Below are 24,780 nucleotides of genomic sequence, written 5' to 3'. Positions count from 1 at the left end.
TCAGAGAAGAAGGAAGAGGGAGAGATAGAAACATCAAGGATGAGAGAGAATCATTCATCTCATTGATCGGCTGCCTCCTGCACACTCCACACCAGGGATCAAGCCTGCAACCTAGGCTTGTGCCCCAACCAGGAATTGAACCATGACCTCCTGGTTCATAGATCAACGCTCAACCACTGAGCCATACTGGCCGAGCAAGAAAGTGAATATTTTTAAATACAGACATAATAAGCACTTTGAAATCTAAACCTGATTAGAGCTTTACTAAACCAGACATGGAAAAGCCCCTGAAGCACCTTACAGGGTAAGCTACTGTATTGCATTAGCTGGAGAAGTGCTCACGACAACTGAGATGCTAAGAAAGCCTCATACAATGGACACTGCTGAACGCCTGCTAGATGATGTTAGTTTTAGAAAGGTATGTATGACAGTACCACTTCCCAGTGATACAGTACCTCCTCAAATGAAATATCTGGCAGAAAACATGAAGACTGAGTTAATACCTCATCTGCAGAATTATACCTTTGCCTTGCAAATGGATTCAGGTATAGATATGACTGAACGTGGGGCTTCCTTGGTATGAAATGACTACTTGGTGCTGATACTGATGGAAGAATTTTTTATGTGAATGCCTGACAATAACCACTGGTGCCGGAATAGTGCACATGGTGAATAACTTGTTGGAATCTCATGGTTTATCCTTGGGGTAACTTGTGTTGACACTTGCATTGCTGGTGTGGAAGCTGGTGGTGAAACTGCTGGTGAATCAAGGCCGTAACTGGACCAGGAGTCACTCTATACTCAACTGCCACTCATTTAACGTACAAGGGGGAAGGGGAAAACTCAAGAATTCCCTTGATGAATAAACATTAACATGATCAATTTTAAATCCTTGATTTCACATCTTTTTGACACTTTATGTGAAGAAATAGAAAGTACGTTTCCATAATAACATACAATGGTCACCTCAGAGAAAAGTGCACATATGATTGATTGAGTTGAGCTGAACTAACTGATATTTTCATGGAGCACCATTTCCACTTGAAAGACTGGCTGGCAGACTCACTATGGTTATTTACACTTGAGCTCTTAGCAGATATTCCTCAAAAATGAATGATGTGAACCTGGGCAGTTCATGGAAAACAAATGACAGTATTTGTTGCCAATGATAAAGCAAAAACTAAAATTTTAGAAAACTCGTGTCCACCACTGTGAGCATGATAGCTTCCCAATACTTATACCTTTCTGATTAAATTACGGTAATATCAAAGTACGTGGGTTTTGAAATTATATAAAATGCGTCAGCATTTGGAAGATTGACATAACTCAGTGAACCAATGTTTTCCACATGACCAATGTTTGATGTTAAAAGATAAAAGGTCTATTCAAACTACAACATAACCCAATGCCACAGAGTTTGAAATTTTCATTGGTACGACTTCAGATTCCACATTGCAACCAACTAAGCATCACTAGCTGAGAATCATCCCCGTGATTATACTCCATTATATAATATTCCATCTTGCTTTAGAGATCCTTCTTGCTTGATGACCCAATCAATCAGATTGGGAAATTCCACATCGTACAGAACTGCAAGTGACCTCTAAGAGCTGACGGTGGTCTCTGGTGAAAAGCCAGGGCCCTCAGTCCTACAGCTGCAAGGAATGGATTCTGCTAGCAGCCTGTATGAGCGCAGAAGCAGGTTCTTCCCAGTCCAGCCTCTTGAAAATGCAGCCTAGCTGAGGTCTTGATTGTAGGTGGTGAGAATTCCAAGAAGAGAAGTCAGCTAAGCGGTGCCCAGGCTGTTGACCCACAGAAACTATGATATCACTATTCTCACAAAATGTTTCTTTTGTTTTAAAAAATATAGTTATTTTTCATGACAAGAAGTAATCTTAACTTGTTATGGGCTCGCTGTTATATTAAATCGATTACATATATTTTTAATTTCTCGGTTTTAATTTCTACTCTGCTACATAGAAAGAGGTATAGTCCACATAAAAAGCACTCTCAAGTCCTCTAAAATGTAAGAGTTTGAAAAGGAATGTTGGGACCAGTAAGTGTGAGAACTACTGCAACATTTCCCTGCCCCTTATCTCTGCCACATGAAACACACTCCCCACCTTTCCTCCATTTATCTAAATTCTACCCATTTTTTACATTTGGCCATGCCAGCCTACTATGAGCACTCTCCCTTCTGAACACCCAGAGAGCTCATCTGGCATCTGGCTGTTGCTTTCTTCATTTTCAACAACCAGGTCTCTCCACCTGGATTGTAAAGCCATGAAGGAAAGGGACTATGCAGTGTGGCAAATGACAGGTGCTCAAAAACACCTCCTGCCTTCTCCAGACTAACTTAATTATAGACTGAATAGGAATGCAATTCAGACAAGCCTCTGGGCTCCAATCAGTGCTTGCCACAGCTACACCTCAAGGGCGTGGAAGAGATGGAATCCAGGGCAAACCGGAGTCTCTAAAAGGTCACCTGAAGAGGCAGATAAGATACATGTTTAAGTGGAAAAGGAAGTAGTAAATGATATCAGATCATAAGACTTTTATTTCTCAATGAAGTAGAAAGCAAGTTATCTGTGGACCATTTTGTAGTGAGTGGACGAGAGGGAGAGAAACATTGTGAGGAATTGACAGTACTCCTCCAATGACTCTTACTGTGAAAGCAGGGGGGACGGGGGGGGGGGGGGGCAGGGGTGCATTAAATGGAATAGCAATTGTTTATCAGTTGAATTGTATCCTCCTGAAAAGAGATGTTGATGTCTGGTCCCTGGTAACTATGAATGTGTGAACGTGACCTTCTTTAAAAATTGCGTCATGCTTCCACAAGCTAAGGAATGTCTGGGCCACCAGAAGCAGGGGAAGGCAAGGACGGCTCCGCGCACCCAGGCTGTGAAAGGAGCATGACCCTGTCAACGCCTGATTTTAGACCTCCAGCTTTCAGTCCTCTGAGGGAATACATTTCTGTTGTTTTAAGCCCCCCAGTTCATGGTACTTTTCATGGCAACTCTAGAAAACGAATAAGCAACTAATAAGCAAGGGACCCCTCACTACCTACAGTCACATCTCCAACTAGCCCTCCCTCACCCACAGACAAACCTGGAACACAAAAAAATGCAGATCTGAAATGCAAATCAAGTTGCAGCAACCAGAACAATATGTATTTTTTACCTAGAAGTTCCTGAAGTGCAGTTAGATTTATATCAGGTTCTGGGAAAATGTCTCTGATCAAACACTGCTGTCACAGCTCAAGCCCACTGAATCTCTATAAATGTGCCTTTAAATGCAGAGACAGAGTATTTATCCATCTTGCATCTCCTCAACTCTGTGCTACAAAAGGAAATAATCCAGAACCCAATATTTAAAGTTACCAATACTATTAACATGTCATGACAAAAGAAATATGGGATTACAAGTAAAACTCTTCCCATTTCTCCAAAATTGTATGAAGCCATCCAGACTTCTAGGCCAAGAAGAGTCTTAGCTCACGTGCTGGGCATTCACCAAGTCTCAAGATCCAAGTCTTATATATACATAAGGTACTTGGCATTATAATCCACAGAGAAATCTATTTATGGTCTTATAATGCGTACTTGACTTTAGCAACTTACCTTCAGCCTCCAGCCTCACACCTTTTCTCAATCCATAAAACAATGGGATCTTAGAGCTATGGGGATTTTCGATGACCCACCCAATGTCCTCTAAACATCAGGTAGCCCCACTGGTTTTCTAAATATGGGCCCTAACCCATTAGTGGACAGTGAAATCAATGCAATGTTTCCCAACAACTTTTTTAAATAAAAAATTTAGACTGAAAATATCAGAGGGCATCATCCACAGAGAAGTGAGGGCAAGTATACTCATGAAACTTTTATTTGCGTTGTGTATATGTGTTGTGGATACTGGGTCATGAAGGAGAGTCTATTATTATTGTATTTATCAGTCAAAACCCTGGCAGGAAATAGATGGTTCACAATTAGGCTCTTAGGAGTTTAACCAAGAAACTACTTATAAAGGCTTATAGAGGGTTAAGGGAAAACATTAAGGAATAGTGCTCTTAGCAGTGGTGAACCCTTCCATCCTCTAGGACCCCACAGGTCAGAGAAGAGAGCAGATGCCAATACAGTGAACAGAAAAGTGTGGGGAGGGCGGCCTGATAGGAGCCATGGCCTTCAGTGAAGAGAGGAGCCAATCCACAGTGGTTTGGCCAGAAGGGAGCTGCCTACACTCCCTGCTCCTGCTGGGGCCTCTGCCATGGCTGACCCCAACTATAAGCCAGAGAGCTAGAGAGTCCACATTCTCCGCCTTTCGGGTCACAGATGGGGCTGGAGGAAGGTCGAGGACTTCCAGCCACTTTGAATCTCTATCACAAAAGTCAGGGGTGGGAGGGGCAGGGGGGAAGCACAGTATAGTCCAATGATGGCGAACCTTTTGAGCTCGGAGTGTCAGCATTTTGAAAAACCCTAACTTAACTCTGGTGCCGTGTCACATATAGAAATTTTTTTATATTTGCAACCATAGTAAAACAAAGACTTCTATTTTTGATATTTATTTTATATATTTAAATGCCATTTAACAAAGAAAAATCAACCAAAAAAATGAGTTCGCATGTCACCTCTGACACGCGTGTCATAGGTTTGCCATCACTGGTATAGTCCATGCATTCAGCAACTTAGTCCGAATGCTCTTATTTCTAGATGCCACATTTTTTCCACATCTGCCCTCAAATCCCAATCTTGCAATGAGGCTCTAATCCAAGGCCAAACAGCTGATGCAAAAGATTAGCATCTTGATGAACTCACGATTTATGATCTCAGCCAGCCCCCCAACACTTCCCGACAACCCGTTCATCCATCTTCTGTCTCCCACCGCTCCTCCGGCTCTCCATGAGGGCACAGACCACCTCTTACTTGTCTCTGTATCCCCAGGCCTTGGAGCCTAGAACATCGCTGCAGACATTGAAATGTCTGTTGAATAGTGCCTACAAAAATCTCACACTGCTTCTTCTCCCCATTTCTACCCAGAGAGACTCAACTCCCAAAAGTCTGATTACTTTGCCCTGAAATCTCAAAGACCATTTTCTCTTCTGCCTCAATATGTGTAACCTCTTCTCCCACAGCAACACATGGGCCAGTTTCTCCACCTCCAGTCTGTTTCCTTTGTCTCCATTAGTCATACAAAAAGGCAAATCACACAATATCAGCACCTGCCTAGACTCCTCAAGCTCTTTAGCTAGTCATTACCAAAGGCCTCCTAGCTCTGACCCTGCCTTCACCTTAACAGTCTCATCCCCTACTATTCCCTCCCACAATCACGTCTCCTACTACTCCTTCCCACAATCACCCTTGGGAAATTTTCCATAATATTCTTCTCTTCCCCTACTCAAAGTAAAATGTAGGCCGTTTCTCTCTCTCTCTCTCTCTCTCTCTCTCTCTCTCTCTCTCTCTCTCTCTCTCTCTCTCTCTCTCCCTCTCTCAAATCAATAAAAATTGGACTTAAAAGTAACCATGGGTTTAGGTACCAGATCTTGATAACCTTTTTGATAGAAAGTAGCTGAGGTAGGTGTGAGAAGAGGGTAACATAACAGAAATACCAAATTTTCTAAAAATCCTCTCCATTTTTAAAATTTCATTTAAATAATTTTAGACTCATGCAAATAACATAAATGTATTTGTAATAAAACCAACACGACATTAAGGAAGCAAGAAAATCCCTTAGGGTGGCACCCAAGGGCCTTCACAATCGCGTCCAAGTTAGTCTGGGCACCTCCACTCCTCCCTGGGCTACACTCAACTTTCCACAACCCTCTCAGCCAGCGGATGCCTTCTCACTTCCTTCCCTCCACCTGGAAAGCCTCATCCCACTTCTCTACCTGGCAAATTCCTCATGGAGCTTCCCAACAGTCTCAGTCTCTTGTTTCAGAGCATTCCTTACCTCCACTGTATCCAGGCAAACATTCCACTGGCTCATTCTCAGGTGTACTTCATCCCCCAAAAGGCTGTGAAACTCATCAACGCCAGAGACAGTGATCTCCACATGTCCATCACTGAGGCCAGCTTTGTGACCAGGTACATCGGTGGCCCTTCAAAGAATTCTACACTTGCTGTTATTCAGCTCCTTGTGTAATCTGGGCTTGAATCTGGGCTGAACCTGTTACTTGCTGGAACTAATGGGACATGGCAGAACACATCATGCCAGTTGCAGGTCTAAGCCTGAAGGGTGCCTGGCAGCTTCCAATTTTGCACCCTTTGGAGCCTGAGCTGCCATGTAAGAAGTGATACCCTGCTGCAGAGTTCTGTGGAGAAAAATAAAAAGCAGAAAAGCAATATAGAGGATGGCTGGAGGGGTTATAGTTATAAATAGTGTGGTCAGGAAGGTTTGTGGAGAAGGAAACTATCTTTTAAGATGAAAAAGATAAGGAAGGCAGGTAGGTGGATAACTGCGGGCAAATATTTTAGGTGGCGAAAACAGCACATAAGGTAGACCCTGCCTGGCATGTTTGAGTAACAGCCAAGATATCAGTGTGGCTGGGGGAGAGAGAGGGGGTCTGAATGGTAAGAAATAGTGTCTCGTCATTCCCAAGACCAACCAAGTTCAATGTTTCATGGGGTGGACACACAGGACTCAGCATATGGCCATTCTCACAGCCATGACTTACTCCAGCAAGAGGGCAGAAAGCCAGAGTGGGAGAGAGACAAGGCACATGGGTGAAGTCTGGAAAAAAACTGGGCACGAGCTTCCGAGGATCCTCTCAAGTTGGATGCCCCCTGCCCCTGTTCCCGGTAACGAGTTTTGACAGCACAAGTGAAATGTCGTTTACCAGGGAGGCTCATTAGAACCTCGGCATCCAAGGTTTTGAGGGGGGGCTGATGGCATAGATCCCTCCTCTACCTAGCGGCCTCAAAAGTTCCAGACCTCCAGAAAAAAGAGCAGGTATTCAGCACAAACCATATTGTTTGCGTGAACAATTATGGCACAGTGAGTCATTCTCTTCAAGGAGTGGTGGAAACCCTCCCCAAACCTCAGCTCCCAGATGCCAATTAAGGGCCAGCCTTGCAAGTAGGCCTAAGGCCAGCAGTCTCAGAGCAGAGGTGCTAACTTTCTGACCCGAATAGTGATAGCATGTGGATCATAAGAGAAAAAGGGAAATCAAGGGTTATCACAAGAATTTCTGACCTGAGCAACTAGAAGGTTGGAGTTGCCATTTAATGAGATGGGAAGACTAGTGGGAGGGGTGGATTTGGAGGAGGGGATCTGGAATTCAGTTTGGCACATGCTAAGTGTAAGGTTCCTCCTTGACATCCATGCAAAGTTGTCAAGGACTCTGCCCTGTTGGAGCTTGGGGTTCTTAGGAGAGATCTGGGGTGTCACTAAACAGGATGGTATTTGGAGCCTTATGTTAGATGAGCTCATCCAGAAGCATCTAAGTCTCACTGAAAATGTCTAGATTTTTGTTCACCCTCCCTGTTGGCCTACCCTCCGCCTAATCCCAGAAGTGGAGGGGGCATTAGGCTGGTGCATCAAATGTATTAAGCCTCAACCTGCTCTGTAAGTCAGCTGGGTTTTGCTCTTGTCTTGGTGGAGGATTTAAGAATATAAAGGCTCTCTCTACTGCCTGTGGATACCAAAGAGTAGTAAACAAAGATCCCTTTCTGATGGCAAAGTTCTCAACAGAGCAGAGAGCAAGGTCTATAAGAAGGTCAGGTAAAGGTCTTCCTGGGATCTGAGCTGCAGACCAGTGGTTTGCAAATGCAGCTGAGAGAAATTGTCAGAGGAGCTTTGGACCTGAACTATCCAATAAGGTAAGTCTCTTGTGACTATTTAACTTTAAATTAATTAAAATGTAAAATTCAGTTCCTCAGTTGCACTAGCCACATTTTAAGTACTTAGTAGCCAGACAAGGCTAGAGGCTACCCTATTGGAACACACAGACGCAGAACATTGGGCTTCACTGCTTTAGACTTTCCAAGAGAGGCCCAAAGCTCTGCATTTTTAATACACAACTTAGATTATTTCAATAACCAATCATCTCAGCAAACACAGTCTCATAAAAACCTGACAATATCATTTGCTCAACTTCCTCAAAGAGAATCTGTGGGGCGAATACCCCGAGAATGAATACTAAGCCATTTGAGCACAGTGCTCCAAACTACAAATCAGGGCTGTGATCATCCCACGTGGGACAATAACTTAGCTCAGATTAACTAAACTACAGTCAAGACCATGGTCAATATATCCTGTTAGGCCATAGGGGAAAGTGAGAGAAGGTCCAGAGGCCACAAACTCAAAACTCTACCAACAAGCCAGCCAAAGAGCAACAGTGCAGGAAGTGGGCCATAAGTAAGCAAATAGGAATGAGATTAAGAGGACAGTAACTCAGACTCACTTTCGGGAGGCAATAATGGAAGTGAGAGCATCCCTTCTAAAGAGAAAAGACATGCCTCCGCTGCCACTAAGGATTGCTATGTGGGAAACTGAAGCTCAGAATTGTCAGCGCCTTGGTACTGTCTCCTCCCCCTCTCCCCCTGCAAAAAAAAAAAAAAAAAAGATGGAAATCTGTATTGTTGCATGAAATCTCAAAATATTTAAACATGGCAACTAAGTCAAAATATAACACTGAGTGGAACTAAAAAGCACATCTGTGGGTCACAGCCGGCCCCATGAGCACTGTGTTTGCAAACTTAGAGGCTGTCCAATGAAAGTCAAGTAGCAGAACTACAACCAATCAGAAGCAAGTGCCGCTCTTATGGTGAGTCAGTGCCATCCGTACGCTGGGAAGAACATCTAGTCCACACATTACGACAGAAGAGAACTGAACAGAAAATAAAGCACTCAAGTAAGTCAGTGCCCAAAAAGCATTTTCAATATGATGGTCCTAGTTTTTGTGTAAAAAAAAAAACAAAACAAAAAAAAACCTTAAATATGGAAACAAGGCATCAAAAGCTGAAAAGTTCAGAAATTCAAGCGTACTAGCTTATTCCTCTACACTAGTCCCATACAACAGCGTACCAGGTTCTCATTATGTACAAGTTCTCTTAGATTCTGATCTCAAATTTAATCAAGAAATAAAGTTGTTACTGTTGACTTGTTCAGTTCTGGGAAGCTGGCCTCGGCTTGTAAAACAAACACATTATTCAAAATGTCTGAACACAAAAGAGATTGATTTTGAAAATTTTATCAAATGTTTCATTCATTTAAAAAAAAGAGAAAGGAAAAACGTTTCTCATACAGTCAGATCCACAAATCAGTTTCTGAAAAATTCTAGCACACCCATTTTCCCATGAACTCAATGTTCATAGTATCTCATTAATTTCAACTGCTGAATACACCATAAACTCTTGTTACTAAATAGGTTATTCACTTCAACCTCACCATGTGTGTGTGTGTGTGTGTGTGTGTGTGTATTTGTGTGTGGGTGTATGTAATCAATGTTTAACTTAATGAATTATTTGAGCTCAGATGAACCTGCTGAGAGAATTCATACAGGGTAGGAATAAAGAGACAGTTGCTAATGACAGATTGGTCTATAGATGCCTAAGATACAGTATCTGCCATGGAAAAAATTTAAAACCAAATGAGTTCAGTGATACCAAGATTGGTGGTTGTGGATTGGTGGTTCTCAACCCTGGCTAGGTATTAGAATCACCTAGAGCAGTGATGGTGAACCTTTTGAGCTCAGCGTGTCAGCATTTTGAAAAACCCTAACTTAACTCTGGTGCCGTGTCACATATAGAAACTTTTTGACATTTGCAACCATAGTAAAACAAAGACTTCTCTTTTTGATATTTATTTTATATATTTAAATGCCGTTTAACAAAGAAAAATCAACCAAAAATATGAGTTCGCGCATCACCTCCGACACGCATGCCATAGGTTCGCCATCACTGACCTAGAGTGCCTTAAAAATACCGACATCTCGGCTCCACTCCAAGCCCAGTGCATGAGAATCTTGGAGAAAGGAAGTCAGGCATTTGTATTGTTTTAAATGTGAAATGTTAAAGTTAGAGGTGACTAATAATCAGCCAGAGTTGAGCTCCTGCAGGATATGGGCTCAATCACCCCTTCACCTGTGACACATAATTTTGATGATAAATTAAACTAATTGCTCAATGGCCCCCATCTTGACTATTTAAGAAGACAATCTCCTCTCCACTAACTACTTAACTTAATTGGATTTAGAGGCTGGGAAGCTGATAAACTACCAGAATCCAAAGACAAGTGATCCCATAATTCTCTTCCATTAGTCAAATCACCTCCCCAATAGAGTTCCTCAAATGGGAGGGTTTGGGGAGGCAGCAGAAACCTCAAAGTTGCAGATTTCAAGTTAGCACCTTCCTTCAGCATCCTACCTACTTCCCGCCTTATCTGATGCTGACTCAGCTGGTTCCTCACATTCCACAAATACCGGTCTTATTTGTTTCTTACTTCTCTGATGCTGCCCACAAAACCCAGAATGTCCTCCTTGGCCTTCGCTGACCCTCCAAACGGTAGAAACCCCGAATCTAGCCTCAATCGTGAAATCTGACTTTCTCTCATCTAAATTATTCAGGGACCTAAAGAAACCAACTTAACTTACATGGGGTTCTCCCCAAATGTGTTTTCTGTATGGCACTCTCTACCTGGATGAGATCTAGCCCATTTTTCCGTCTATAATTAGACTGAGGGACATTGTTCATACTTCATTTGCAAATCCTGCAATATCTGTCTCAGAAATTAGACTTCTCCCTGACAGACAGAGATCCCTACAGTTAACGATAATCAAGGGAAACTGCGGATGTCCTGCCTCTCCCCAAGAAACAAAATTGCTTTTTCACTATGTTCTTGTAGCAGTTTGTAGATGGAACTGTCTTTTTAAAACAAACTGTAAAAAATAAACAAGGGGGGGAAACTCCAGTGCATAACAACCTACTGGGCTGTGTAGTTAATGACAGTGTAAGGGCCTGGACACCCAGTGCCTGGGGTCAAATTCTAATTCCACAATGTCCTAGTCACATCTCTGTTACGGAGGTGTGACTTTTCTCCCCATCTGTAAAATGGGAATAATAGTACCTACCCTCGGGGAGTAAGTCATTTAATACCTGTCAAGCTCCTAGGCCAGTGCCTGAACAGTGTAAGCACGATTCATGTCAGTTGTTATTATTACATGCAGGGTGTAAAATCTTGTTGTCCAGGGAAGCGAGCCTTTTAAATCATTTTCACTCTTTTAACACATTTTCACTGATTTAAATAAATGAACTTATGACTAATTGTTTTTCAAATTGAATTTTGATATTTCTGATCTTTTCCCATTATTTTCTAAGTTCAATGGATAAGAGCATGGAATTTGTCAGAGTATTTCTTGACATTTTAGTTTCATTAGGAATCCCACTTAATACTAGTTAAGCCTTATATGATTACAATATTATTAAAATGGAACTATGGGAGAGGAATATTTGGGGAGGGGAAAAATATCACTTGCCACTTATTAAATTGAGATTTTAAAAGCCAAAAAAAAAGGGAGGGAGGATTTATAAGCTGCAGGTGACCTTTAAATGCCACATTCACTAATATATAAACAAACAGAAAAATTTAATGTCTGGTAGTAATAGTAAACCGGATCAATACAATTACATTATGGATTCTGTGATATTATAAATTATGCTTTCAGTCCAGAATATCAATAACTTTTTAACAACATTTAAGATCAAATTATAATACATTAAATATCACCTAGTTAGTTCCCTGCATGTTATTTATAACCTTATATCTTACTCTATTACCTAGACAGCTCTATGTACTAAACTTCTAAAGATCTATGATTTGAGGGTATAAATTATTTTAATAATGAGTTAAAATGAAAATAATTCATCATCTCAGTAAGACAATCCTTCAATCTACTTTAATAATTAGCCTAGAATAATTTTGTTACTATTAACCTTAGCTTACTTTCAGAAGTTAGGGAAATATGACTTCAAAGACAATTGGTTACATGTGTACCTCTCAGTGTAACTGAATTACACAATGTAAACAGCACAAGCTATTGTAATAATGTAGCTACAATACATTAGGGTGGATACTCATATAGTTTTATAGGCCTCTTTGATTATTTTCCCAGCTCTACCCCAATTCTATTAGTAAAGAGTTCAGCTTTGGGTATTTTATTTAATATATTTACAGACCTCTCACTCTACAATTCTCAAGCCCTTGGTTGTTCAAGACAACATAAACATGTATTTATCCAGAGTAGAATTTTTTTTCTGTATAATAATTTTTAGCGGGGGCACAGAAGTTGCAGAGATTTTTCTTAACTGCCCAAACTATATATTTGGAAGAAACAAAATCATTTCTATGCCTTGGATAACCTTTAAGCCATTACCAGAAATCACATCTTCCCATCATTAAACTGGTCAACACATCACCTGTACAGTTCTCACAGCATGAGAACAAATAATAAAAGAACAATTGGCCTCTGAAGCAAGAATTTATGACTTATCCTGTTTCAGGAGGGTTTGGGGCAAACAAGATGTTCCATCTGAATATCTGCAATGCCTTCTCCATTGATGAGACACAGAAGGAAGCCCAGTATGTTACCCAAGCACCTCATAGGGGCTCTAGGGTCCAGCTAAATCTTGTGAACACGCATTCCACACTTTAAAACACCGCCTGCGCCTCACTTCATGTTTACTTGTTTCTGAGTTCAGGAACAGAGTTAGGGACGGTCTTGGTCCTCGTTGCAACAGTCATCCATGACGTGACACAGACCACACACGTGGTAAATGCTCATGAAATGTGTGGCTTTAAAATATAAACACTTGACATGTAGGCTGGATGGTGTAAGCAAACAGCATCCTTCCACCCAAGTTCCCGCCCAGTCAGTCACTCAGGGAGGACAGCTGGCGAGGCTGAAATTCCAAGGCCCCATCAGTTACAACTTCCCAGTGTGTCACTTGCACCAACCAACTTTCAAATTCCAAGGGGGCGAAGTAGGGTGGGCCTTGGGGGGTCAAAAACCACACCTGAGGTCAGCAGCGCCTTCAAGGCTTCCCTTGCAAAGCTTTCCCTCAAACAACTTCTCAAGCTGCGCTTCTCAAACTCAGGTCCTGCCAATCACCTGCGAACTTGATTAAAAGCTGAGTCCAGGGCAGTGAGCTTGGATCAGGGTGCGAGAGCCTGCATTGCCAACCACCCCCCAGGGGACCCCCACGCTGCGGTTCCCCCCACACCCCTTAGAGAAGCCAGGCCCTCCAACCCCCAAAGACACCCGGGTCGCTGATAGCAGCAACATCCAAAAGTTGTGGCCACAGGTTGTGAAAAATCAAGTTGCCCGGGTGCTCTGCGGCCTCTGAGCGTCGCCAGCCCAGCCGATCGGTCCTCCGGGCACCTGGCCTCCCTCCGTGCGCTCGCGGGGAGACCGCCGGCAGCCGCGCCCCCTCCCCCGCCCCGCGCGCCCCGCGCCCCCCGCGCAGGCTCACCTTCTCCCGGGTCTTCAGGTACCTCTGCAGCGCCTGCTGCGTGAGCTCGCGGACGCGCAGCTGGCCCTCCTTGCAGGGCACCACGATGCCGGTCCTGCCGAAGCACACGGTCACTTTCATCCTGGCCCCCGGCGATCACGCCGGGCCTGGGAACAGGTGTCTGGCCCGGCGGGTGCAGCCCCGTCTCCCGGGACGCGCGGCGCGGGTGGGCCCGGAGTGTCTCTCCCCGGCGCCCCCTCCGGGCCTGGGGCTCGCAGCAGCGCCCCTTGGCCCCGGGCAGGCGGGCTCCTGGGGGCCGGGATCGGGGCCGGAGAGGCAGCGGGAAGGGCTACCTCCCAGGTGGCGGGGCCGGGACGAGGCCGGGCTCCTCCTCCTGTTCCGGCTCCCGCGGCCGCTCAGGCTCCTGCTGGGGCCCGGCCGCGGCGGCTGCTCCGCGCGCGCCAAAGCGAAACTGCCGGCCCGGCCCGGCCCGGCCCGGCCTGGCCCTGGCCCTGGCGGCGGCGGGTCGGCCCCAGGCCCGGGGCGGGAGTGGGCGGCGGCGCGCGGGGCCGGAGTTGGGAGGAAACTTTTGCGCTGGTCCCAACTCCGCTGCGGCGCGCGGCGCTCTGGGCTCCGGCGGCCCCGGGGCGGCTGGGCCCGGCTCTTAAAGGGGCCGCGGCGCTCCCGGCTCCACCGCTCCCTCGGCGGCGCGGGGCGGGGAACGCGCCGGCCGGTAACTGGAGCCCGGGAGCCTGGTCCCCTCACTCGGTCTCTCCTTGGCCCCGTCCCTCCAGCACACACGGAGCTCTGGGGAATGGTAACGGGACCCGGGAGCTGCTCACTGGGGAATTGAAACCGGATCTCAGAAAGCACACTGGAGGGAAGGGCCGGGAGCCTGCAGAGCTGCACCCTTAAGTGAGGGGATGGAGCGAGATTCAAGGCGAGCGCGGGAGCAGGTGCTCTGCGCCACGCCCACCGCACGCCCCGAGGGCAGGCTGCTCACAGGTATGGAGCTGCAGCGGTGGCCCAAGGGCCTGCTTGGAGCTTGTCTGAAGCCAGCATCGCAGCTGCCCTCTGAGCCCTGAGGTGGCAGAAGGTCAGGGTAGGGATCCTGGGGGGTAACGTGGCAGTGGAGCCATTCCTTGTACAGAGGGAGACAGTATTCCCACAAAAGTTACATGCCGGGCCCGGATATGATTGTTTGTGCTTACATATATTCTTCTGAAACGTGCCTCTTGTTGTGCATTTGACGGGAAAAACAATTTTTAAAACGTTTAGATCCATGATTTGGCAGGTGTGAATCCATCACCAATTGATATAGGCGTATGTTGGGGGGGGGGGGAGGATTCATCAAATAATGCGTGCATCATTCGTAGCTCCCACATCAAATGAGCTCCTTATAGCCTAACGTCAACCCTATAAATATTTCCCATTCTGTGAATGAAGAATGGGGCTCAGTGCGGCTAAGGGACTGAGCTGACCACGGAGTCAGTTATGCTGAAAGGAAATCATTTCTTCCGAAGCTGAATCTCTGGTCTCCCCAATCAGTTCTCTCAACAATCCAGTCCATCCAACATGATCCTCAGGCTACATCATGTGTTTCTCTACAAAACGGTTTGTTCCTATGTCAAGACACTTAAATTGAACTTGGATTGCCAAGTGATAATGTATCGTGAGTTAGTGGGCTCATATGCTTTGAGAGTTTTAAATTATTAACTCATTTATACATGCAATAAGTTATATATATATATAGTCTTAAAGGTATGCAGGGCCTTATAGGCAGTCAATGTCATCAAAGAGGATCATGCAGATCAAGTTGATTTTAAGAAAATATATTAGTATAATTTGGTAGCAAATACAATACAAACTAATTTAAATAAACTCAAGACAGAATGTATTTCCTTCTAAAATCAGAAGATCCAAGAGCACTCTTTTGAGGCAAGATTGAAACCCAAAACCGATGTCCTCAGGGGCCTGCTCTCTCCATCCAACAGGCAAAACAAGAAAATGGAACCAGACGCTCTGTGCATCTTGGTGTTGTTTTCGTTCTCAGGCAGGATCTCCCAAAGGAGACAAAGATGCCCAGCCTCAAAGCCAGCCATCTCAGACGTCAGGAACCCTTCCTGTGGTGAGGACTTGCATATCCAAGCTTCAGTCCACACCCTCCCTCTGGCGAGATGAAGGCAACAGTGATTGGCCAGACCTGGTTCACCTGCCACTAAATCATATCGACGTGAGAAAAGAGGAGGGAGTAAACCCTCAACAAATGGGTTTACAGAAAACATGTAGCCACCACGAAATATGATCGCTTCCCAACTCCCAAGGAGCTCATAGAGAGGAGGGAAGACCAGGCCTACAGATGTGGGAAGTTAAGTAGAAACTACAGAACAACAGTGAATTTGATAATGCTATTGAACACTATTGATTTGGATATCTGCCAGGCACTGTTTTCAGTGAATATAAAATACATACATAAAGATATATATGTTTACATATATACATATATGTACACAAATGCATCATATATCATGTGTCTATGGTTTTCCTTTACAATGATCTTACAAGAGAGATAATTTTATTTTCCTTTTAGACACGAGGAACTGAGGCCAAGGGAGGTTAAGATCACACTCTTAGAAAGTAGCAGAGGCTGGATTAGAACCCAGGCCTGACTGCAGAGTCTTCAGGAACTGCGATGCTGATTTTACATGGGAAGTACCAAGTGAGAAGAGCAAACAAACAAATCAATAAATGCTAATGCTGTGCATTCATGTATGGCCCTTACTTTTCATATCAGATATTATTAGGAGATAAAATTATATGGAGCAAATTTTTAGCTGATGAAATAACTTTGTATGTTGCCATTCTATATGCTTCATGGCTTTTCAGTTGCTCCAGAATCCTCCTCTGCTGCTCAGGTAATGAATAGCTCCTGCTCTTCTTCATTCCACAAACTTCCTCTTGGCCCAGCCTCATCCCCTCACCAATACCTATGGCCCTGACTTTGAGAATGTCCTGGCTTTGAGAAGCCCTAGGTGAACCATGAAGAATACACAGACTCTGCAAATTTCATTCACAGAAAGACTGAAAATGGGTCTTGTGAGATACAAGCAGAGGTTGTAAGGTTCTGAGATGAATGAAGAGATGAAGCCAGGCATGGATATAAACAATGCATTGTGCAATCCTGCACACCATGGAGTGAACTTTAATGATCCCCAAGTTAGTAATTATAAAAAGAGTTTAGTGTTTACATTTCATGTTTATTAAATAGCCAGATTTAATTTCTTATTCAGCTTATCACAGCATGAATAAAAACATCTTATAATATACTAGTATTAAGAAGTTACATAAAAGAACATAGTTGCAACACAAAGACATTCATGCCCAGCAAATTCCTAAATCAATATTTCCTGTCCCATGGGGCCTCCTGGGCAGAAGACAATGAATAATTTGCCTTGATTGAGTAACACTAGAAGATTCTAGGCCTGGGTTCCATTTTCGTGTTTTGCCTGTTGGATGGGTAAATATTGCCTGTGGTGTGATATTTTCCCATTTGTTATCCAACAGTTTAGCAAACTTTGGAGTAGCCAGTGAAAATGTGTTCTGCAGAGACCAATAATACCAATATTATTAGACAGCTCTGCCTTATAAAAATTCTAACTGAATTGTCAGGGGCTGTTAGATATATGGTAGTGAATGAAGTTGGCAATTCTTAGTATATAATCAACCATTCATTCATTCTGATTATGTGCACTATTAAGACAAAATATTTTTACTCTTCAATGAATTGTGTATAACAAGCATTATTTATCACAAAATTAATTGAATTGGAGATAACCTTCTTTCTGAGACCCTTGGAGCAATTAGTGCAATAGATTATGTTCTTAGCTTCCTTATGAAAATAGGTGTCAGAGTGATATCGTAAGAAAGAGAAAAATGAGTATAAATTTTTTTAAATTCTTTCCTTCCATTTTAAAAGCAAAGGATTTGGCAAGAATGAGTTTTTCTTGAGACTTCTGTCTCTAAATGCCTGATGGCCATCATGTGTTGACTGTTTCTGTAGCTTAGCTAAGGCACCAATAACAATGCTTTACCTCCTGAAGAGAGTTCTGTGGATCATCAGCCTTTTGAAAGGTCCTTATTTACACCTGTTTTATAGGTAAGACTCACAGCTCTCCATAATGATTCAGCTAGACTTCCTTATACTGGATCACTCTATGAATTCTAATGTCCTACCTTGATTACGTTTCTTGAAAAGGACTTGAATCATGAACTGAGTGTCTCTTAAAAAAATAAAAATAAACAAACCAACTATAAGCAAGGAAACTGTTCCAATGATGTTGCAGTAAGAGTTGACCAATAGCTGGATGCTTTTTCCTCATTGTGTGATCTCCTTCTCTGAAGCACATTAGGGCCCATGAGCACCGAACACTAGTACTAGGTCCTACTCAGCACAGCACCAGGTCCTCTCACCGCTAGGTTGCAATGACAGATTTAAGAAGGCATCCAATGGCAATGATCAGGGAAAATCTCAAGCAAGCTGTTATCCAAGGATAGCTGCTGGACTGAGGTGAGGTTGCAATCAAGAGTTCTCTTTTTAATCCTACTCCCTTTGCCCAAGCTCATGCATTCTTCTTCTGCAGCTCATGTATGTCCCTTTACTTGGAGAAGCGACTTCGAGGTAGAGAGAAAACTGATATTTGGCGCCAGATATCAGTATCTAAAAGGATTTCAGGCAGAACCAGTAGACTAGAGCTGGATACATCGATGTTCCTGCCACTTACCAGCTCCGGAGTCTTCCTTATGCAGGCGTCACTGTGCTCCTTTATGAAATGGGATGATACGCTAATTTTAAGGTGTAACATACAAAAAGTACCCAATGCAGAGGAGGCAAAATATATTGCCCGCCTTCACCTTTTATGCCATGTACTACCATTTCTAAATGCCACTTGTTTTCACTGGGCTTGACATTACTTGCAAAAAGGAACAAATCAAACAATGCTTGGAAGCTACATATCATTTTCATCAACCATTTCTAAAGCCCAAGTATAACAGGCTCCATAATGAAGGTACCACACGCATAGCCCAAATAGTACAACCTGTATTATATTTTACAGTCCACATTTCATTTAATTTGATGCTCAAAAACTAATCCTGAGACATAGTGGTCTAGTACCTGAGAGTCATAGAATTACAGAGCTGAAGGGGGCCTTGGAGATTATTCATACAATCTCCTCATTTTATGTTTGAGTTAACGAAAAACTGGAAAGGTCAGGTGTCCAGCAAAAATTAAGACCCAGATACCCTGGTTTGTACTAGTAGTCCAGTGCTTTCATTACTTCCCTGTCTGCCTGGTAACCGAATTTAAAACAAGGATCTATACTGGCAAAAGCCTTTGAACTTTCATTGGGCCAAGAGGTGATGGTAAAGAGTTCATTCTTCTATCTATTCCAGAACTTCCAATTTAAACAGAAGATTCTGAAGCCTTGTTCTTGCTACAATTGTAAATCTCAAAAAGGTTTTGTAAGTATTAGAATGACTATTACAGAAAATAGAAAACCATTAAAGGACTTTAAGCAGGACAGTGGCATGATCAGATTTGTGCATGGTGGAATACAGAGGGTCTGGGAGACAGACCAAGGCCTCTGCTTAGTTTATTCCTTCCATCATTCATATCTCTACCCCACAGGGCTTACTCTACACCTATAATCTGTTGAGCGGCAGTGATCACAAAGCTTAGATTCTAGTGAGAAAGAGGTGATAAAAGACTAACCAAATGAACAAAATGTTTGCAGATTGTGATAAGGTGTAATGAAGGGTATTAACTGCAGGCTGTGTGATAGGGAATATTGGGGGAAATGAGAACCTGTTTAGATTGAATGAGCAAGAGAAAAAAAATTTTGTGCAAAACTTAGAGGAAAAGGAACAGCAATTGCAAATATCCCTGAGACTGGTGTGTTTTAGGAATTAAGAGAAAACCAGTTTGGTCTGTGCATTAAGGAGCCAGGAGAAAGAGGCTGGGAATAAGTTGAAGAGATTGTCTACAAGAATGGCCTCCTAAAGGACCTAGGAAGGATGAATTCGAAAGATCTTTCAGAATTTGTGACAGATCAAAAATGGCAAGCTTTTAGGAGGCATCAAGAAAGACTCAGTTTCTAGTTGAGAGGCGACATTATTAATTAAAGCTAGAGAATCTTGGAAAGGGGGTGTAGGGAGAGTGAGGAAAGAAAATTAAGTTCAGTTTGGGACATTTGGAGCTCTTGTGCCTGCAAGGCATTCATGCAGAGGTATTTAGTTAGCTGCAAACACAAGTCTGAAGCATAGGAGAGTCTGGAGACTAGGTATGTAAATTTAGGAGTCATACATTTGGATTTAAACTCATCAGAATGAAAGGTATCATCCAAAAAAGAAATTTAGAATAAAAAGGCAATGGGGCTTAGACTAGAACCCTGGAAAATGCTAATATTTAAGAAGAGAGAGGCCCAGAGAAGTTACACATCCATATGATGATGCATTATTAATTACAAATCATTATTCTTATTCTGTACAAGGTATTATCAGTGTGAAGGATGTGAGAAGAAAGGGTGCTACTACCCTAGTGGAAACACAATGGTAGAGAACAGGAAATTGAATGTTAAGAATGGCAAGCATGACAGTTTCACTGAAACAGATAGGCTTCATTGGAGCATAACATAGGATATAAGCTTATAAAGATATGGGAAGAAGGAAATGATGGAGGGTGATGATTGAGAGAGAGCTGTTATAGCTGGACCAAGGAGCATGGATCTGCTTCACCAAAGAAATGTCCTCTAGATGCTTGAGCAAAGGAATAATATGCATAAAATAGCATTTGATGGTCATTATTCTGACATCTTCATGTACAAAGAATTAGAGTTGAAAGTTGGGAAGGATCCCAAAGAAGAATGTTGGAGTAAATAATATAAAAGTAAATTCAAGTGAAATATCCTATATGTATATAGTCATAGAATATTCCCACATGCACATGTGTTTATCTGAAGTAGTGGACTCTGATTGCTTAATGCCCAGTCCTACTATTCTACTATTCCATGCCTGGGAAGTGGGGGAGTACCATTTGACTCGGGGTCCAGTCAAGCAAACTGAAAGCACACCCTATCTCAAATAGAAGGCATTAAATAAAAGAAATTAATTACACTGTGATGGAGAAGCTAACAAGTCAAACAGGGAATGGCAAGGCAACTGAGAGATTAGCCACAGCAGGAAGCTGCTGCTTTCTCTAAGGTTAGCTGGATGCAGGGAAGAGGTAGTGTTAGCAGAACCCAGACACTGGGCAGCCTGGCAGGAGCTAAAACTATAGCAGGGACTTCCCTGCAGAAGCTGGGAGCACTGAGAGAGAGGTTGTCCAGAGGAGAACTGGAACTATAAGGAGTTGTAGTCATGAAAACACAACCAGAGGAGTGACAGAGAAAGAGTGCCAAACCCACCCCTGGGTCCCTTTCTTCTGCCCTCCATGCTTCCATCTATGTTTCACACTAACAGGAAGGGAGCTGGGGAATAAATACACAACCACATATTGGCCCATAGCTGATCTCTTAAAGGTGCATTTCATAGGTCAAATCCACAGGAAGGCACAAGGCAAGGGAGTCCAATGAAACTCTTGGAGTGAAGGAGGAGAGTAAAGAGTAGAGAGTAGTCACCATGAATAATGCACCTTCAAGGTTTGCAGTGGTGTGGACTGTAGACTTCCCTTCTTGACATTTTACCCATTTAGAGTTGGTCCCATTGAGCAAGTTTGCTTGAGGCACAAAGGTTTTCTAGTCTTTTTGTTGTAACTTGAACCCTCAAAACACATGACTTTCTCTAGATAAGGAAGCCCTTTGATACTGTTGAAGCAGATAGGCTTTTACTAGACTATTAAGAATTGCTAGGGATGCTTGAAATGTTTTACCTGTTCTCCTGATGTCAGTTTTTGTTGTGCAGAGTAACCATGCTTTCATGTAAAACATCTCTTGGTATTATCATTAGAATAAGAAAACTGACTTGAAAGGACTATTTTTATATTCCACTTGGCATTTCCTTTGTTATTTTTCCTAAGTGTTGCTATCATATATATTTTTACATAAATCATATTATCATATATTAAGTATGTTTTAAACATTAAACTAAAGTCAGGTGCTAGATCGTGTCACGGAATATGTAATATCAGATTTATGAGCAACTTATGAATGGCATAAGTTTATGAGATAGCTGTAAAATCTGTAAACTTATTTATTTATATAAGTTTATGAGGCTGGTAATTGGAAACTTGGCTTCCCAAATTTGTGTTCTTAGGCCCAAACTGATAGTGGGTATCAGTGAAGAAAATATGTGGAAAATCAAATCTTACTTTTAGATTTCTTTTCTTAAGGTCTTTTCAATAGTTTGAGCCCTCACATCAACATACTTTCCATTTTAAAATGTGCCACTTTCCAAGATTACTCAGGAGTAGAAGTCATGCTGCCTCTCTCTAGGTTGTTGTCCAGTACAGAGGTGCCCAGTATATTTAATATCATCTCACCTCTCCCTAGCATCTCCAAGAAAACGTCTTTCATCTCTCGACAGTTACCATCAGGGTGCTTTGAGCAACACAATCAGTATAAAATAATGCATCAAAATGTCTAGATGCTTCTTCCATTTCCAAATGCAGGACACTTGTGATGACTATTTGTTAATGGCAAACATCACCAGATGTTAGACCTTGGTCCTTGAGTTTTGGCTAAGAAAGAATTCAGAGTCAAGACTCAAATACAAGCACAAGTTTATTTAGAAAGTCACAGAAGTAGAAGTGAGCCAGGGGGCTGTGTGGGCTCAGGAAACAAATTACAGAGGCAAAAGAAGGGCCTTGGAGCTTAGGTGAAAGAAAGCAAAGGTATGCACCTTGAGGGAAGAAAGGTGAAGGAAAGTACATGAGAGAAAGCCACTCTAAGTCCTCTGTCTTAAGGAACTTTATCTGGAGGTCTCCGGGAGGATCTCAATAAAATATTCATCAGCTTCCCAGGTGTGTCCCTTCCAGGTCTTGGTCTCTACTGATTGCTTGGCAACAAGGCAGGGTGTCATTAATAATCCCAAGTTGTCTTGATGTCAGCCATAGGGTCACTCTGCCTGATCTTGCTGCTTTTCTGGGCCTGGAGCTGAAACACAATTGAGGCCTAGATGTTATCTCCAAGGCTTAATGCTTAAGGGAGTGGTGTGCAAGGGCTTGTATGGGACTGGTATAACTCTTCTAAGGGGGTCTATCACATGACCAGGGACAGTGCCAGGGGAGGAAAGGTCAGCAGAGGGCCTGAACCAAGTGACCAGTGAATCAGGGTCTAAACCAAGAGATATGCTAAGGTAGGCAGGGTCATCCTGGAGGCGAGGTCCCACCTTACAATTGTCAGTTGGTAGGCACCTGGGGCTTTCCGCCCTGACCTTTTGTACCTAGGCTATTGTTCCTACTCTGCTTGCTAACTGCCTACTATATCATATTGACTTAGAAAATGTCCCCAAACATTAGAAAAAAAAGGACACACACACACACACACACACACACACACACACACACACACACAAAATCAGCTTTAGAAAGGAGGGAATTTTGAAGATACTTAAGAATGACAGTAAAGTACCTCTGAGTTAAACTAAGCGATTCAGAACAAAAAGATGAGGTCAGAGTCAGTAAAAGCAAACCCAAAATCATAATTTGTGAAGGGCTGGCTAATGAGCATCCAGATTAAGTTTCAATCAAGAAGTTAAAGAATGGCTGCTTCCAGAACCTGGCAATTAGCATGTTTAAAGCTGTGAGACGATGACTTTAGCATATCTAAGAGAAGAATGTTTTAAAGGAAAACTCTCAGTGGCAGAAGGAGGAAAAAGAAGGGACCAACAACTTGGCCTATCAATCCCCAACACTGATGGAGAAAGAGGTGCCCTCACTAGAAGATTCCAGTCATCTCTGGTGCTTTCCTCCCTGGAGAAAGACTTACATTTCAAGCACTCTTAGCTGAAGAGCCCTTCATTAAGAAAACCTAATTCCCATTTGTTTGTGCTTAATATTCACCAGGTAATCTTGACTGTAGGTTACATTTCCATCTGTCTTCCTCAGGGTGAAAATGTGAGATCCAAATACCACTTCATGAAGGTCTAGTCTGAGTGCCACCTTGAAGCCCAGTGTGTCCATTAAGGATGCCGGATAGCTGTGTCCCAACCTGGGCTCTGTCGCTACTACCTGTGAAATGTTGGGCAAGTTACTCAACTTTTCTGTGTTTTAGTTTCCTTGTCTTAAGGGGAATTAAGAGTAGAATCTGTGGACCTTTTAGTATTGTGATGATAACTGACATGAGATAAAAGACTTTAGAGCAGTGCTTTAAAATATATATATATATATATATATATATATATATATATATATATATATTTCAGAGAGAAAGAGAGAGGGAGAGAGAGACAGAAACATCAATGATGAGAGAGAATCATCAATCGATCAGCTGCCTCCTGCATGCCCCACACTGGAGTTTGAGCCCCAAACCCGGGCATGTGCCCTGACCGGGAGTTGAACCATGACTACACTCAACCACTGAGCAATCCTGGCCAGGCAGAGCAATGCATTTTGTTTGATACTTCAATTTTTGTGAATTCAGTTGGTTTGAGTCAGTTCCCCAAGACTTCCTTATTTGGGGGCACTGAAAGGATTTCTATCTAGAGACACACAGGCTAAGATCCAGCCTCTGTGACTACCTAAATTATAGAAACCTTGGAAATCACCTCTGGGCAAACTGCCTTTCTGTTGACTGTGGGGGAAGAAAGGTACAGGGTAGGGTGGGAGTTGTTTACCTAAGGTGCATTCTGAGGACTTTATGAGGGCAAGTTTGGGGACAATAAGGGAATTGAATCTGGCTGTGGGGCAGTTTCTCAGCCTCTTGGCTTGCCTTTCCTTTGACCTTCACCCTGATAGAAAAAATACAGACTACTCAAATGAGATAGAGCTGAAAGTTCTTGGAAAAAGTACACTGTGCACAGGTAAGGTTTTATTGCTCAAATCACTTTGCCTAAAGGCTCAGGTTCTAAGGCCAAAGTCCAGCATTTGAGGAAGTCCATGTATGCAGGTGTGTCTGTCCTCTGCCCTTTGCTTAGAGGCAGATAGGAGTCTGTAAGGGTTGCCAGTTCAAGATGGAACCAGGACAGCCCAACACCAGGGCAAAATGTCAAAGTCTGGTTCAGAAAGTAAAAGTGAATCTGGCTAAGAACAAGAGTTCGCTATCTAATCAATACAGCAGAAGGCACCCAATTTGAGCAGGAATAAGAAGCAGAGGCTGAAAGTCACCCAGCACTAGAACGGTGACAAGAT

General features: G+C 43.0%; 1 protein-coding gene and 1 long non-coding RNA gene across 4 annotated transcripts in view; one reads left to right on the top strand and one right to left on the bottom strand.

Annotated features, from left to right (window-relative positions):
• PARD3B (par-3 family cell polarity regulator beta) overlaps window positions 1–14,122 on the bottom strand; it is a 916,117-nt gene extending 901,995 nt beyond the window's left edge. For all 3 annotated transcript variants that reach the window (XM_036319101.1, XM_036319103.1, XM_036319104.1), the window contains exon 1: window positions 13,461–14,122. In XM_036319101.1, coding sequence (XP_036174994.1) covers window positions 13,461–13,580 — 120 coding nt within the window. In that variant the 5' untranslated portion in view covers window positions 13,581–14,122. The remainder of the gene's footprint in view (window positions 1–13,460) is intronic.
• A 17-nt stretch (window positions 14,123–14,139) lies between these two features.
• LOC118661279 overlaps window positions 14,140–24,780 on the top strand; it is a 44,543-nt gene continuing 33,902 nt past the window's right edge. The window contains exon 1 of the long non-coding RNA XR_004969252.1: window positions 14,140–14,535. This is a non-coding gene — a long non-coding RNA (uncharacterized LOC118661279). The remainder of the gene's footprint in view (window positions 14,536–24,780) is intronic.

The sequence above is a fragment of the Myotis myotis genome, unplaced genomic scaffold (genome assembly GCF_014108235.1).
Source record: "Myotis myotis isolate mMyoMyo1 unplaced genomic scaffold, mMyoMyo1.p scaffold_m19_p_8, whole genome shotgun sequence".
NCBI classification, from domain to species: Eukaryota; Metazoa; Chordata; class Mammalia; order Chiroptera; family Vespertilionidae; genus Myotis; species Myotis myotis.
This window is presented reverse-complemented; position numbering and strand designations above follow the sequence as displayed.